Here is a 17,553-nt window from a genome sequence, read left to right on the forward strand (position 1 = left end):
AGAATAAAGCATGTGCAACCTTATTTCACCCAATAGTTGGTAATTCTAGTAACTACTCTGAGGTTTAAGCTTCAGACATGCTGCTGTAGCTGTTGTAACATAAATGTTACAGATATAAGGGATTCAGTTTCTTCCTAAATATCCACAGATGTATGATGAAGTATAAGCATAACAGACTTGTAACTTCTAGGTGTAGGGGTTGCCAAATCCAGCAGCCTGAGAGAGGCGAGGCTCCCGCAGCTCCATGCCCCCAGGTCCAACCAGTAGCAAGGCTGAGCATGTATTCCCAGCAGGCACACATAGAAAGGCCCATCTGCAACACATATATACATGGCTGGCCACACAGATCAGCACAGAGAGACACACTCAGCACACACACAAACAGCACCGACAGCCTCATCCTGTTCCCCTCTCCAGCTGATCAGGATAATGGTCTGTTAGCGGGAAATATGTCGATACAAATGTACAGGGTGGATCCCTCCAGCAGCTGGGCTCAGGCACCCAGTCTGCCCAGTAGCTGCCCTGGCATCCCAGTCTCCCCATTTGCTGGCATGTGGACATACGAGCCCTGAGTCTGCAGCCCCACTGCAGTTGCCGGTACAGACCCCCCTTGCTCACAGCCATGCACGCACACACGCATGGAGGCACAGCATGGATCCACCATTAACTGTGCTTAGACATAGAGGGCATCCAGCAAGTGGCCCTGGATCCTCACTCTCCACAGGTGACAGCACCTGGGCATGCAAAACTCCGAGGCGCACAGCTCCACCCCAGCTGCTGAGATATTTAGTCTATTCTCTGCTCAGATTTTCTCTAAACACCTTCAATTTTTTTAAAAAGCTATTCAATGTTTTATTCATGTAACATTGCTTTGCACATAGTGAATTTATGGACTATCTCATGAACTGATCACAAGAGGGATTACTGGATACCAGATACTTGAAAATAATTCATTGTGCTTGGTCATCTCTAATGCTCCTTCTGTTTCATAACTAACGAGATCTAACTTTTATAAAAAATTTTTTGCCCTAAATTAATTTCCTTTTAGCAAAATATATTTACCTTAGCGATCTAAAATGGTGACATAAATATTTACTTTCTCATATTCACACAAGGAATTTAACTTCTCTATCCACTTCCCAGAAGTGAAGTACTCGTATGTAAAAATACCTGTGATGCAGACTGGCCCATATATGTGCAGGCTGAGCAGAGGGGCCTTCCAAGCATCAGTGGAAAGGAAAGCAAGTGAGACTGCGGCCAGCTAGGAAAAGCAAGCTTCTGTAAGTCACTCACATCACTTTGTATTAGTATGTCATTATTATTCTCGTTAGTATGACAGTATTAGTCCTTATCTGGAAAATAACTACACAGAAAAGATTGCTTACTGAAGCAAAGATTTACTTTGTTGGTTTTTACTTCATTGTGGGTTTTTTTTTAAATAATATCAAGACTCTTTAACATAGAATTGTTTGTGTTTGTGCTGGTGGATTTTAGGCAAAGCACTGTTTACAGGATGAGCAGAAAGGGAAATGCTGGTACTGACCAGAAGCAGAGTTTAGTCCTACATTTATTAGTGATTTGCAACTTAAATGTGTTCTAAAGTACATGAGGGTAGCGTGAGATGTAGGGGAAAAATACGAACTACAAAGTACAGCTCTATTGTTTATAGAGATTGTTTTCCATGGCACCATGTATTTCAGCCTCGGGAAGTATGCCTCCATGGGCATTTTGAATGGCAGCCTTTGAATGGGCTTTCATTTTAAGGAAATCAGTTTTCTTAAAGGCTCTCCAGCAAGCATTTGGAAAGGATATTAGTGAAGTCTCCAGGCAATTTTGGTCTGTGGGAACAAGGTCTCTTACCTCTGTTAACCTCTGTATAGATTCCTCCAGAGAAACGTACTTCCTTTTTCTACTTTCTGCTCCAACAGCAAGGCCAGCTGTTTGGCAGCAAGTCTGGGCACTCAGCCAGAGCTCTATTTGATCTAGAAAAGGTTTTATCTTTCCTAATGTATACTGTAAATATTTTGTTCTAGCAGATCTGATTTGAAACTTTCCTGGGTGATCGATGAGATCTGTCCTGAGACATCACACCATTTCTTCTTCCTTGTGGGTAACTGCAGATGTAATTTCTGTGAGACCAAAACATTTTGTCCATAATTCTTGCTGGGTTCCATGTGGCCCAAATGAGAGAGTTCAAAATGAATGACAAAGTTTGAATCAGGCCCAGCAAAGAATTACGCCATGCAGTACAAATGCCAAGAGATTGTTCTTAGCAGCTGTGCAGAAAGCTGAGGCAGAGCTGTCTAACCCATAAACGGCACAATCAAGGTCAAACCACTTCTACCCTGTCTCCTAGCCCTATGCCAGAGCCATTGCTAATAACGACAGATCATTTCCAGGCCAGCACCAGGCAACAGGATCCTTACAGCCAGGCTAAGTAGCGCATTATGCACCATAACCTGTCATCAACAAGAAAGGTGTTACACTCAAGGCAGGGGAAGGGTTTCCCTTGTCACAATGATGCAGAAAGTAGAAAACAGCAGGAAGAATCACAGGGCAAAAGGTGAAAGAGGCAGCTTTCACATCCTCAGGGCAGCAGTTGTAGACAGATCCTCATAGTTTTTGCTCTCCACTCCTAACAGATACAGTCCAAGGGAAGACTCTGAAATGGCCTGCACTTCACAGCCAAGAGTCAGCCATAGATTTAGGCAATGGCACTCTTGAAGCATCCCACTGGGTAGTATGGGTTATAGCCTGGTACTATGTATTTTCTCACAGGTAAGTTAAGGAAGAGAATGATCAAGAGAGAGTCCCCACTAGAGGTGCAGGGGGACTGGGCAATCTATACAAACAAGGAGCTAGAGGAGGATGACTGTATCATGTAGGAATTGGCCGAGTTCCTGACACGGCATCCCATGAGAACACTACTGTGAGAAATGAATGCCTCTGGACAGCATGACCTAGACCATCAACAAGGGAAGGAATCAACTGAAGCGTTTTAAAAAATGGCCACAAAGTTGTCAGAGAAGCACTTTTCAACCAGTGATACATGTGTGCAGTTGGAAAGGGCAGTAGCATGGCTGTATGCTCTGAATCACCTCTGTGGAGTTGTCTGTATGGCCAGTCTGATTGAATTCCTCCTAACTCATGGTAGATGAACTGAGCAAATAAGAGGCAGAGACTGTGCAAGAGTTGTTCATCCAGTGCATTTTGTTCTGCAGTTTTCTCCCACCGTGCAAGACTCATTGGCAGCACAGATCTTATCTCTATGCACTAGTAGCCACATGGCTTAGCCAGGTTCTGAGAATTTTGCACAATCCTAAAAAGCTTGAGGTTTACATTGTGTTAACATTTGTAACCTTCTGAGTACATGCTCCAGAGATTATTTCCATCTAACAAAAATAGGTCTCATGAACCATGTCTGTCACCACCTCATGAGGAACCACCTGGGATAAACTTCATAGATATCACCAGGCAACTCTGAATGAGAAAACAGCTGGTGATGACAAGAGGCTCTCCAGGTCCCCCTAGGCAGCCCTAGAGCCACAAGCACATCTGTCTTGTGTCCAAATTAACTTGTTTCCAACAAGAAGGAGGTCCACACATCCTTGCCACCACACCAGAAGAAAAAGACAGCTGAGCAAGTTTTGTGTTTCTGTGAGCAGAACGAGTGCTCCATCTGCCTGCTCCATGGCGTCAGTCAATACCACACCATGAGCTCTGCCAGAGACTGCAAGAAAAGAGTATCCCATTGCGAGCTTCATCCGGCAGCAACTATGACAAACAAACAAACAGGTTCTAGTTAGAGTTCTCATACTGGAGGCCAGACTGTTCAAAGGCAGGGTCCTGGCTGCGGGGCAGTCAGACCTCTCACTCAGCTGGGAAGCACAAGAATCATCAGTGAACTGTCCAGATACCAGGACTCAGCAGAGAGGATCTTCAGCCTGTGGGGCCTCCCTGTCGCCTCACTGGAGGAATCTGGAGCTCTTTCCAGGCTTCTGTATGCTTTGAGCCCATGGTGTTTTTGAGGCATGGGAAAAAAATGAAGCTGCCCCTTCATGAAGTTACATGGGTGCTTCACCTTGGCACGTAGCAGCAGGAACAGCAGCCTCTCCTCGCTCTGGCCTGGAGGAGCAACAGCTATTCTCCTAGCTCAAGCTAAGCACAATCACCACAGGCAACCAGAAATCCCGATCTATTTCAACGTTGACATTTCACTCCTCCTTCCTCATGCCTTTTCTGCTCTCACCACAGGAAATGAATGCTGTTTCTTCAATGTTACCTACATGTCCATAGAGTGCTCATCAGCCCAGGAGCTCAGAGGCACAAACTTACTGTGGAGCTGATGCTTGCTGAGATTGGACACTGATATCGTGAAGAGACTCCTTAACTCAGTTCACATGGCTGTGGAGTGGAGACTGCCATTGCAGACAACTACCATGTTCACTGCTGATACCTGCAGACAGGAGATACAGGCACTGCCATCACAAGGGGCCTTTGGGATATTCAGGTATGTCCTGTTCATCTACAGTCTTCAGGATCCCAAAGGCATGTCTGTTCCACTGCATGTGCCTAAGGTCCCAAGATGAAACGATACTGACAAACTGTCCACAGTCTGTCCATGCACTGGAAAGAACTGATGGTGAGGCTGTTTATCATGTCTCAGGGGAGACAGAGGAAGTTGTGAAGTGCTATATGGTTCCAGTATTGAGCTCAGGAGGATTTGGTGCAAGAAAGTTGGAGTGCTGATAGAAAGTCTGGGGAACAGGTGTCTGAATACTGTTCTGCTGGACCCTGGCCTTGACTTTAGCTCCTTCAAAGAGCAAATGGCAAATGCGTGTGCTGACGGATGAGTCAGTGCTCTGCCAGTGTTCCTGCGCCCCGGTCAACACCTGCATCTGTCTGCTCCTCCTCCTTTGTTCTTATTCCTAGTCCAGGTCTTTCTCTACACCAGATTAAATGTTCAGCCATGCTCTCTTACTGACTCACGCTTCTCCCATCCTTGTTCCTATCCTCATTCTAAAGGACGTGCTAAACTGTATTATTCTTTCCTATCAGTCCCTATCTAATCTATCCTACAGCTGCTGCACATTAATGTTACCTAAAAACCCTGCAAAAAAATGTTGCTCTCCTTTGATCTTCTGTACTCCTCTGCTCACTTATCTACAGGCCAATGTGAATATGGCTCAGGTCAGCACTTTTATACTGGCACCAAGCTGTTTCTCTTCTGGAAATCTCCTTCCTGAGATGTCCAAGCAATTTAGTTGTGGCCAAAGAACAGTTAAAAATAATAGCTTTGAAGGTGGAGATGCAGAACACAGACATACTTAAGGAGAGGGAGGTGCATTGCAACAGAGTGCAGTTTCTATTTAAAGAGCAAATGTGTATAGGTATGTGCATGTGCTGCCTATAGATGAGGACCAGTGGGCAGGATGAACCAATGAAAAATACTTAGGCAGCTGACCACGCAAGATAAATTAGCTTCTAGAAATCTGTACAAGGTCAAATATGGCTTTGATCTAGCTTGGGAGCTAATAAAAGTGGGCTATATCTTTCACCATGATAGTCTTGGCTGACACCCGACGTAACTTTTCTTTAATTCTTTCCACAATCATTCTGCTCTGCATAAATGATTCTTGCAGGTTTAGTATAGAAGCAGCTGGTGCCCTATCTGGTGCCATGTTAACATGGAAGATGAGGGCTCCAGGACACATCCTCACTAAGCAAATTTTACATCAGCTCTCTCACAGCTTGTCCCATACATCTTAGCACTTTTTAATCCTGTTTTTTGATAGTATCTTGCTCTCCTCAGCAGAAAGCTTACATTCAACAGATCTGAAGCAAAGCATTTTTATTGTAATATTGTTCCTAGGAGGAATGCATTACTTACAGATTCTTTTCCTAGCAGAAGGTCTAGCCAGATCTACTTTTTCCTTCCATTTTAGAGCATGTGCAACCATGCTGTGAATTGGGATCCCTTCCCCTTGCCACGATTCACACGGCAGGTTCTGTATGCCCTCAGCTGTCCTCTACACAATAGCCTGGAGAATGACAACTTAAGGATGACCTGAGACCTCCTAGACTGCAAACATGACTAAGGGAGGAATCCTGATCAGTTCCAGCAGTTCACTCCCATGAACTTTCACAAGAGTCTCCTTAACGTGTTCCCTCAACCTGTCATTCAAAGGCAAGTGATCCTTCTTATACAAGCAACTCTTTGCACGGTCCTGCATTAACCAGGACAGGAAGACAGAGCACCTGATTTCATACAATTCTTCAGATCCCACTCAGAAAAATACTTTCAAAAGCTTTATAGATATTTAACATAAACTTCACTTGTTTATGATCTCTCTCACATATTATTTTCTACATCTAAAATTATTCTTAAAAACCTCTCTGTTCTTGTTATCACGATTTAATTTCCATGTCTAAATAAGCCTTTGAAGAAAGAAAGTCTGTAAGATTTAATTACCTTCAATTAGGTGTTAGCCTGGCAGCATATTCTCTCTTAAGAAATCTGAAAAGTCTTAAAGGCAGAAATTCCTAATCTCTGAGCTAAAAAAGAAGCCTTCCAAAATCTGTATCGTTCCAAACTTTCTGTAGATGAGAAAGAGAAACAAAATAGAACACAAGAACAATTTAAAAATTTGCATAGACCATCCTTGAAACAGAACAAGTTAATAATTATTTGTTTTATGTCACGGAAAACTGTAAAAAAATGCTGTGTTAAGTATTTAATTGCTGTGTAATAAGCCAAGATAAATACTCATAATAAGCAGCATTTTGAAAGTAATCCCTATCAGAGCCCCAAATATATCAACGGAAATAGAACGTGGGTATATCAAGGTGACACGTTTATCTTGCTCCTGTTGTAGTACTGCACATCTATACAATGAACACAGTGATGAAAGTTCTCCAAGATGGAGTTCCTGCCAGAAGTGTCGACACACATCCAGCAGTGTGAGGCAAGAATCACACCTGGCTGTCCATGCAACCTCTCCCCCCCAGGCTGCCACACTGACTGCAAGTGTAATTGAATGGCTTGTGAACTGCTTCCCATGCTTTCTCCATTTACCACCCAGCTATTTTATGTAGGCAGCTAGAAAAGGATTTTCATGTGTATGAACACGCCTGGCTGGAAGCTGCAGCTGTTCAGCTGTTGATTTATTATCTGTTCAGCTTCTCTGACACAGGGCTGGCAACCCTTTTAAGAGTGGGGGAAGACGGAGTGGGAAGAGGAGACGGCTGGTGGTTGACAGCTGTTTCAGCCTCTGCACTTTAATTGGCTCTGAATATGCCTCAACACCCTAAATTTGGCTGACGCTCAGTGTTCATCAGAAGAGGACATAGAGCCACGAAGAGAGGAAGGACTCAGCAAAGTGGAAGATTTACAGAGGAAAAGATAACATGATTTTAGCTTGTTCAGGTTTACTCATGCCAGGCCTTCTTTAATGGGAGACAGAAGCCATTTTTAAGATGGTAAAAGCCTGTGTTTCCAGAGGACAGATTGCAAGAATGCCCCAAATCATGCCTTGTAAGAACCAGAAACTCCTGTTCTGGATTTCTCCGTCTGAGAGATGAAAACTGTATCTCCACAGTCCAGGAACATATTTACTGAAAAAAAAGTGACAAGAGTGCAGCTAAGGAAACTGTCTCTCCTTTACCTCCTCCCCAACACTGTCTCCTGGTGACTAGCACACTCTGAAGGTCACTTGTTAGAGATGCACCTCTTTGGCTGGACAGCCTTTCTCTCACACCCCCATCCGGCTTGAGACCATTCAGTTCTTTCCTCTTCCCACCTTCAGCAGATACAAGTCTGGTCAGATATACTGCTGAACCCTGCTCTCTATGCCTTCTCCATCCATCCTATGGGCCACAAAGGCTATGAAGAAGGAGATCAGAGCTGGTGAGCGTGAAGGAGGTGATACATCAGAGGCTTGCAGCGAGATTGTGAGTGACCAGAATGAAGGTCATAAGGGACAAAATCCTGGAGATGTCCTGGAGAGTGTGAACTGTTGGAGAACCTGTTGGTCATCTCTTAGCTGCTGTGTCACCCTGGTGGAACCACACCTGTGGCAATTCCCAGCTTCAGAGAACAGAACCAAGGTTGCATCACACGGGTATGTTGTATTGGCATCTCATCATTTCCAGGGGTGTAAACTGAGCCATATTAAAGGTATGAGACACTATCTGCCTTTATCTGTGTTAATGAGTTCAGAGGGCTCATTAAAAGAACAGATTAATAGCAAACATTGGCCAACACCATCCTGTATATATCCCACTTAGGTATTCAACTCAATTGCCATTATTTACCAAAACTTATGAACTATTCACAGAACTGGAACTGCAGTCATCAGGATGTCAAAGTCATCAACTAGAACGTTACCAAAGACTTCAGCACTGTCACGGTTGCCAAATCAAAGATGTATTTGGCTGAAACTGAAACTGAGATATAATCTTCATCCAAGAGGGAGCTGTGGTTGAGTTCTCTGTGACAAGCAGCCAGATTAAAACACTTTATAACAGATTAATTAAATTACCTCAGAAGTAATGAGACTACATTTTTAGTCATTAGTTCTATAACTTCAAAGTTAAATACTACCTGAAAGAAACTGAAGTCACACAAAAAGAGTAGATACAAGAACACTGTGTTACTGGCATAAGACAGGCAATGCTGGTATAAGGCATTTTAATATCACATTAATAATCTGAATCAAGCATTTGAACTTCCCCACAGCAAACAAGGCATTGTGTCTCCTGAGGTTAGGATCTTTTCATTATCTGCATCCTCACAAGTTCACCGGTGGGAAGGAAGCTCTTTTGAAAAGCAAATTTTTCTGATGATCAAAACTATATTTGACTTTCAAACTTTCTGACAGTCTTACCTTCAGTGAGTAGTTTCATTCAGTAAAGGATAACTGAATTAAAATAAACCAGTCTTTTAAAAAATCAATCCTTGCAAAGGAAATTCTCACTACCTTTAGAGGGAAATTCTCATTTTAAGGAGACAAGATTAGAAACTTGCTTTATTTAGATTTCTTAATGGAGATGCTAGAAACAGAGGAGAGTAAGAGCTGATGTTAGAAGACGATAATTTTTCTTGTCCTTGTCACACAACAGGCCATTGGGTGTTATTTCTTCATATTATACACACTTATGAAGGAAACATGTAATGTCTCCTTTTCTGCAGAGATATTTCAGTGACTTGCTGCAAGCTTTGATGAATCATCATGGGATACATGAATGAACTGCCTTATTAACAGACCGTTGCTTATAGATTTCTCAGAGTAGACTTCCTTCTTCTCCTTGTTCTTAAAATGTGGACCCCTGAATAGGTTGTGCCCAAAACTTCCACCCCATGCCCTCTATTACACTCACATGGTATTTGCTGCCTTGACCCCATAGAAGGAACTGACAAAGCACCATCGTAGCTTCAGAATTCTGTCTACAGAAACACAGTTTAAGTCAGGGAGAGGCAACCCCTTCTGAGAAGACCTGTAGTTACTTCAGGAAACAGCCTGGCCCCTTCCAATACAGCATTGGGATTTGTGAGAGTCTCAGGAATACTGTCTCTCCTCAATCAAATGTTGCTTTTGAGTTATTGCCTCTTACAAAACAGCGGTCTCTACCAGCTAGACCTCAAAAAGAAGTTGGAGATAATTTTAGCGAAGTGGGAAATCAGGTCCTCTTGAAAGTGCTGACTTTTAAAAGATGGCAGCAGGGCAGGGAAGGAAATAAATAAAACAGGTCATGAAACTGCAGAGCTTGGAACTGCCTCCATAAGATCAGTCCTTGTGTCTTTTCTTTTTCTTCCTCACCCCCCCAAACACTTATTAAGATTTTTAACTCAGCAGCTTGAAGATGTGCTCTTCACCTGTTGTGTGAAGTCAGAAGACAGAACTAAAAAGGTTGAGAGACCTGGGCTCTACAGCCTCCTCTGCCTTCTCAGTACTTCAAAGTGGATCTACAAAGTAACCATTCTAACCACCAGCATACCACACCGGCTAGGCTTGCAGAACTACTGCTGATCCTCACCTCTCCTTGCTGAACCTGGGCCATCATAGAGGCAAGAATGCAAAGTATTCAGGGCTAAAAGAACAAAGAGACAGTATAATTCTGTGGTTTATTTCCTACGGCAAGAACAGAGTTGAGGGACCTGTTTATTTGTCTCCATTCAATTAAAAACAAAACAAAACAAAAATATGCAAAATCCTTCGGGAAGATGAACTGTAAAACCAAGGACTGCTATCACTAACTCAAGTGGCTGAAATCTGTGCTGAAGATCTGTATACCTAGTTGACCACACAAGTTAGGAGGGCGCTTTGGTTTCATCAGATGGAAATTCTGGTGAACATGCTTTTCTGGTGAACAAGGTTTATGAGACAAGGTTAATGGCTCTTTCACATGGTTTGGTTTGGTTAGTTTCTTGTGTACTTTATGTGTAGTTTGGCTGTTATTCCTGAAAACAGATCTGTTTCTTAACAAAAACAAATGAATGACTTCCTCTTTCTAAATGACTTCCAACAAAAAACATTAGGCTGTCAGCCTCAAATCAGCTTCTCTTGCTCTGAAGTCTAAGGGTATAGTTAGAGAGTACAGCTGCATCAAATACAACTGCCTTCCTGCTAAGAACTGACAGTCCTGTTCTCTATCCTCTCTCCACCCGCTCCTTAGTTCCAGCTCTGATCACAAAGTAAGCTCATTCAAAATGAACTGCTGAAAACTATTACTTTTCTTCCTAGTGCAGTTTTCTGCTGAATTAACAAGCTAAATTGGCTCACTGATCAGTATTAGGGCTTGTGCAAGGGAGGAGGGAAAGCGAGTAGCAGGATTACAGTGAGTGGGACCTCTTTTCTCCTCTTCTGTGGCAGTAAGTTGTTAGATCATCTAAGATGTACCTGCATTGAAGGGCTGTTGTAACTGGGATTCCCTGATAGTGTTTGTCATTATGCGTCTACAACCTTTCTCTCTGCCGTTCTGCAGTCAGTTAAGGGCTGTATCCAACTGACTGGTGATTCCTGGACCACTGGAGACTCTGCGGGTACCTTGGGGAGAGGACCCTTGATCCATACACATGCTGAAGCTGCTCAAGGAAAAGGCCAAATCACTGGATTAGAAAGAGAACAGTTATGAACATCATTCTGGAAGGCTGGCTGTTAAGGCCAATCTTTAGACCACAGAAGAAACACGGCATTTCATGCCACTCCAACAGCCATATGCATTTTACCCAGTGATCACTGCACATGGAACCCATCCATTAGAGAGACTGCCCCTGCAACAGGTACTGACCCCGAGAATCAAGCGCAACAACAACCTAAGCATCCAGTGGAAAAGTAGTACTTCATGGTGCTTTCTTGGTGCTGGAACGCCAAGTAGGAGAGCCTCCCCTTGCTTATGAACTGCGTGCTTCTGACCGTACGCACGGCCTGTCTGCTTCTGGGCCTCCCCTCTCCCCCAGGAGGTGACCACGGCCCTGCTCAGCCCCCGCACCCCCGGCCATTCAGCCCCTCTAGAAGCAGGTCTGCCTGTACTCGCTTCTCATCTCAGTTACTCCTCAAAATTTCCCTTTTAAATATTCCCTCAAAATAACCCTTTTATTTCTGTGGGGACAGGGCTACACCTCTCCAAAGGGGCAAGCCCCGGCACGGAGGAGACAACGCGGTGCTTGTGGAAAACGGCCGCTGGGCCGCGGCTGGCTGCTGCCCCGCATCGCGGCGGCTCCAGCCGCTAATGGCCGCGCTCAGGCTGCCGCCAGCAGGGCCAAGCCCTCAGCGCCGGCCGGCAGCCCAGCCCACCGTCCCCCGTCCCCCTGCCCGCCGGCGCCCGGCCCCAGCGCGGCCCCGCCAGCCGCAGCGGGGGGTGACGGGGGGCCACTCCGCGCAGGCGCGGTGGACGCCGAAGCCCCTCCTCCCGCCGGAGGGCTTCCGAACCCTTCCGACATCCCCCGGGCGCGCATGCGCACGACGGCGAGCGCGCCGGAGCGGGGAAAGCCTTCCCAACGTCCTTCTCTCTCCCCTTCCCACCAGCCTCGGCGGGCCGGGCCCCTCCCCCCGGGGCGGCCAGCGCGCATGTGCGGTTGCCAGGGCGGCCGTCTCCAGTGAAGGTTTAAAATCTGCGGGGCATGCGCAGTGCTGGTTCTGGCCCTGGCGAGGGGGACGCCACATTGGAACGGCGAGGGGAGCGCTCCGGGCAGCGCCGGGCCGGGTACAGTTTGCGCCGCCTCCGCTCCTCCCGAGCCGCGCTCGCCTCGCCTCGCCCGGCTCTGCCCCCCGCCTCCGGCCGCCCTCCCTCCTCCCCGCGACACATGCCGCTGCTCCCGGCCCGTGTCTAGCGCCGCTGCCGGGCCCGGCGCGCTGAGGCGAGGGAGTGCGCGGCGGGCGGTGAGCGGGCGGCGGCGCGGCGCTCTGGCCGGGCCGTGAGGGTCGGAGGCGGGCGGGCGTGGATGGATCCCCGCGTGGCCTGGATCCAGCCCGAGCAGAAAGGCCCCGCGAATGCGCTGTGGATGCAGATCTGGGAGACCTCGCAGGGCGTGGGGGGCCGGGGCGGCGCCAGCTTCCCGCACTACCTCTGCCTTAACTCCCCGGCGCTGGACTCCGCTGCCGCCGCCTCCCCGCCCCGCGGCCACAGCTGCGTGCGGCTCGGGGCGCCCGGCGGCGGCGCCTGCTGCTCCTCTTCCTCGCCGCCTTCGCCTTCGCCTTCCCCTCCGGCCCTGCTGACCGGACTGGTTCCCGCTGCCACCGCCGGCCCCGCGGCGGTGAACGGCGGCGGCGAGGGAGGGCGGCGGCTGCAGAAGTCGCCCTCCGTGTCTTCCTCGTCCTCCTGCTCGTCGGTGGAGTCCGGCACCGAGAGCCCCGGCTTCTCCTCCTCGGGATCGTGCAGCGGCGGCGGAGGCGGCGGCTCCTCCTCTTCCTCCTGCGGCCCCCGGGCGGCGGCGGTGGCTCCTCCCGGGCTGCTGGGCAGCGGGGCCGGACCCGGGGAGTTTTTTAACTTCCACGAGAACAAAGTGAACGGTGTGAACGGGCACCACCAGCCCCCGCACCTGGCGCGCAGCCCCCACCCGCCGCCGCCGGCGTCTCCCCAGCAGCACCAGTACCACCCGGGCCGTAGGAAACGAGAGAATAAAGCCAGCACCTATGGGATGAATTACCTGCTCTCCGGCAGCCGAGGCGTCGCCGTCAACAACTCCCCCCACCAGCAGCGGCAGCCGCCTCAGCCAGCACTGCAGAGCCCCGGCACACCCTGGAAGACCAGGAAATACAGCCCGGGCGTGCAGGGGTGAGCAGCCGGGGCCCCTGGGGCTGCTGCAGCCCGCCAGGAAAGGGGGACCTCGGCAGCCTCTCCTGCGGCCCCACCGGGCATGGGGGCGGGTGGGTTGGGGTCACACAAACTCCTCTGGAGCCGGCTGCGGCAGCGGGGTTGATGATAGGGCATGGCGGGGTGCAAAACCGTGTTCCTTTGTAAATCACCTTGGTCTGTGCCGGCTGGGTGGCTCCTGGCCGATGCAGCGATGCAGGCAGGGCCTGGGAACCCATAGGTGCAGGAGGTTAGGCCTTGCCTCGCAATAGGTTGAGAGGTGAAGTCGTCAGGCCACTGTCAAATGGCACCTACAATAATTAAAGCAAAGATGGGTGGGGGATACTTGTCAAAGCTCCAAGGAGTCAGTTCACATTGTAAGGGGGAAGTGGAAGGCTTCAATTCAGAGCAGCTCAGAGAAGACCCTTGTACTAATTTTTAAATGCCTCTGCTTAGGCTGTAGCAGACTGGTTACTTTGGGGAGTGTTAGGAACATCACTTGAAAGGGAAGTGCCCAGTTCTGGCTGAAATATGCATGAAAGTCAACGTGGTCTTAAACATGTTTGAGGGGAATGTTCTAGCTGTAGAATAGATTGAGCTAGCCAATATCTGAACTGAAATCTTGGCTATCTAAAGAGAGCACTTTTAAGAAGCTTATCCTATTCTGTGGCTATAACTTTCTCATATAAATGGGTAGTTTAGTAAGGCTGAGTATTCAGTTTGGTCTAATCGATGTGTAGAAGGGGCTAAACTTGAACAAAGGACCTCTGGGGTGCTCCATGAGATTTCTGTATTTCAGCTGTCAAATTTCGCTCAGTCAAGGGGAAATGTTGCTTTGTAATGTTAAGGTTATTTTGTTCATGGAAAAAGTGCTAGCTGCATTGATTGACCATGGCAGATTTCTGATGTCATTTCAAAAATAGTTTCTTGGAACTCCTAAAATCCAAGACCTTTGGGTGCCCATGGAGTAAAGGCACTGCATATTTGTAGAGGGAAATAGATAAAGATAACAGGGTACACTTTCAGAGCTGGAGAAATTTAAGTGAGCAATTTAACTTAAGGACAATGTCTTCTCTTTTGGGTGGTACTGTCAGGTGTTGAGTACATTAAAGTTATCGAGAAGTATTAAAAGATGTTTTTAAAGTTCTGGTTTTGCAAACCATAGCCTCTCCTGGGAGGACAAGACTTGTGATTACTGCTTTTTAATTCCAAACTGACACTGAAAATGAAAATTGCTTACAGGAGGCTAAGATTTGGATGTTTGAGGTGTTATATGCCAGGAGCTTTGTGTCCTGTACCAATAAGATGTGTGTCTAAAATTCCAATATTATCTTAAAAATAGTCTGAATTTCTTTGTTTTATTTATAGAGATGCAGTAGAACAGAGTTAACAATTTATCTGCGTAAGACAAGGCAGTGTCACTGAGGTAGATCTCCAGCCAGGTGGATGAGGGAGTTGCCTGAGGTCACCCAGCAGGCCTATGGCAGACTTGGGAATCGAATCCAGGCACTGTCAGGATCCAGGTTCTGTCCTCTAGCTCCACCTATGCCAATCACATATCCTTATCTTTATCTTCTGCCCTTTTGTTTTCTGTTGGCTTTCCTTTAATAAAGGTTATGCCACTTTCCAAGTATAAGTTTATAGAGAATCCATACACAAGAAAATTGTTTAGCCAAGCTTCAGTTGCACTAGTCAGTTCCATAATACAGGTTGTTCTTTTGCTGATACATTAATGACAAGTTCTTGGCTAAATATCTTTGAAAGAGGAAGCTGTGTTTCCTGATCTTCTGTCAAGGATCTGTATTACTACAGTGAGACCTGATGCTAGGAGTGGGACACCAGTAACTGCAGCATGTGTGATCCCGTAGTTCCAGCTTTCCTTAGAGTAGCAGGGAACTAGTGCTGAAGGAGAGCATGGAAGTTGAAACCACAGACTTTCATATGAGAAGCAGTTTCTGCCTTAAACTTTGAGTTCTGTTACCCAAGGTGAATCTTGAACAAGTGTGTATTCTAAAACAGTTTTCTGTTTGGTGTTAGAAATTTTTTATGAAGTACTTACATGATTGAAATAACAAAAATATTGTCACTGATGTAGTGACTTTAGGTGTTTATCTTCTGCAGTAATTCCTGGCTACTGGTAAGTTTAACTTAATTTTCCTGAAGCCAGGCTGGTGAAATATTTGTCTGTTCAAATAAAAATGCACTGAAAAGACTGGGGTGGGAACAGATCCCTACAGAAGTTTCTTCTGGATCCTTTATGTTCCTGATTTGTTGCCTGGTGTTACTTGGAACTGTCAGGCTGGTCCTGAAGCATCACTTCCGTAACTGTGATGGTCTATTGACAGAGCATCTTCAGTGGTGTCAAACCGGTGTATGCAACTGTAAAAAAATGTGATCCTTACAATCTTCAGTTGCAGTCTGCTTTGGACATAGATTATAGGAAGAAGGACTTGATCAGAGATGCTCATGTTACGCACGGATGTTAGAGCTTACTCTGCCACAAATATTGTTCTCTGCAGAACGTTTTTCTACAACACACTGAAATTTCCAGGTGATATGCAATAGCTCACAGTGTTACTGTAGTGTGTTTTGGTAACAGACGAAGAATGATATTTGCTGTTTTGCCCTCTACCAGGCTGCAATAGTACTTTTGATTAAATGCCTGCATGCTTTGAAATAGTACTGTGCTCTCTGCACTGTCTCATTCAGAGCTGGAGATGGTCTGTAGCAGTGCAAGTCGTTACTGTTTTTTTCAAATTGATCATATTCAGTGGCTTTGTGATGGTAGGTGTGGTGATGTTTAGGAATGCTTTATGTTGTAAAGTCTGTGTTTTGCTCTGTTTTATGTACAGCATTCCTTTTTTCCAGTGGACTCATACCTGTTGCTTTTACCACCTTCTGACAGCAGCATGCCAATCTTTGTGTTGTAAAGAAAATTCTCCCTCTTATAAAACACAAGTGTGAATAGCCACGCTTGATTAGATTTCATCCTAAAGCTATGCTTTAGGATGCCCTTGATTGACCTGTGTCATGTTTTTCCAGTTTTTGGAAGGTAAGGAGTGAGGGGAATGAAGCCACATTTATTCCAGTGCTTCAACAGAGTGATTAATATAGCAACAGTGTAAATTCTTAAATGCCTGGGTTTAGGTTAGGAGTACAGATGACAAAATCATTGATTTCAGATGTGATGCAGGTAAGTGTCCTCTAATATTATGAGGTTAGCTCAAACTGTTGTGACTGATGTTCAGAACTACATATGGTTTCTTGCTACTGTAAAGTATTCTCTCAAGTGGTTTTAAATTACATCTAGCATCTTAGGGTCTGCCTTCTTTGTACATTAAAGTAATACCTTCTGTTTCTGTAAAGTCAGTATTTTAAATATGTCTGACTAATTTAAGCATCCAGAGAGTTTAAAAGTGCTGGAATTTTATTTCAATATATGGAATCAAGCTATTCTAAACTTTTTACTAAGGACTCTACTGCTAGGTTTGCATTGCTTGGGTACACAGCTAACAGGGCACTTTCTCTTAAGATGTAGCTAGTAGCTTATGAATAGTATAAAATAATATCTGATTTAATTATTCTGCTTAATATGAAGTAAGCAAAGAATTAAGGCATTTTTAACAATATGAGCCTGTTCTGCTTAATACTTTCAACTAAGTATTCAGATTAATCGTAGATGTTGAATGAGATTACTGCTGAAATACCTGGCATATCTGCTTGGTATATTACAGTGCTGTGCAGAAACAACAGAACTGGCTTGTTGAGGATTAATCTGGATACTAGAAGTGTTATGATACATTGGAATGGTGCTCTGCTTGGACTAACTAGCGTTGGTAGCATTTGACGATTTACTGCATTCATTTTTCCCTCTCCATACCTGTTGTCTTTAACCATCTCTTGATAATGACACAAAAGTTCTGTCGTAGAGCACAAGAGCGCAAACACTTCCACATTTGGTTAGGCTGAAGGAGGATTTGGGCCACCATTGTCTGGTGACCATAGCAGATACCTGGGGAGAATTCTCGTAAGCAAGGTAAGCTTGTGATGATGCTTCCCCAGAAGACTTGCTTCAGTGATCACCAGCTTGCAGCTGAAGGATATGGTGTACCAAAAGTGCTGTCCAGAGATTCATTTCTGTAGCTACTCAGATGTGGTGGTATTGCTATATACTAAGTCTATATCAGGTTTTGTTTGCTTCTTCACCTGTATGCTGAAGTGTTTCTAATTCCAGTCTTACTGGGATTTTTGCTTTTATGA

The 17,553-nt window shown here is 45.9% G+C and overlaps 1 protein-coding gene across 4 annotated transcripts in view; it reads left to right on the forward strand.

Annotated features, from left to right (window-relative positions):
* Window positions 1-12,122: 12,122 nt before the first annotated feature.
* TENT4A (terminal nucleotidyltransferase 4A) overlaps window positions 12,123-17,553 on the forward strand; it is a 62,279-nt gene continuing 56,848 nt past the window's right edge. For 3 of the 4 annotated variants that reach the window (XM_072853056.1, XM_072853055.1, XM_072853057.1), the window contains exon 1: window positions 12,123-13,275. In XM_072853056.1, coding sequence (XP_072709157.1) covers window positions 12,443-13,275 — 833 coding nt within the window. In that variant the 5' untranslated portion in view covers window positions 12,123-12,442. The remainder of the gene's footprint in view (window positions 13,276-17,553) is intronic. The other variant, XM_072853058.1, reaches the window with a different exon arrangement.

The sequence above is a fragment of the Ciconia boyciana genome, chromosome 2, assembly GCF_034638445.1.
Source record: "Ciconia boyciana chromosome 2, ASM3463844v1, whole genome shotgun sequence".
In the NCBI taxonomy this organism is placed as follows: domain Eukaryota; kingdom Metazoa; phylum Chordata; class Aves; order Ciconiiformes; family Ciconiidae; genus Ciconia; species Ciconia boyciana.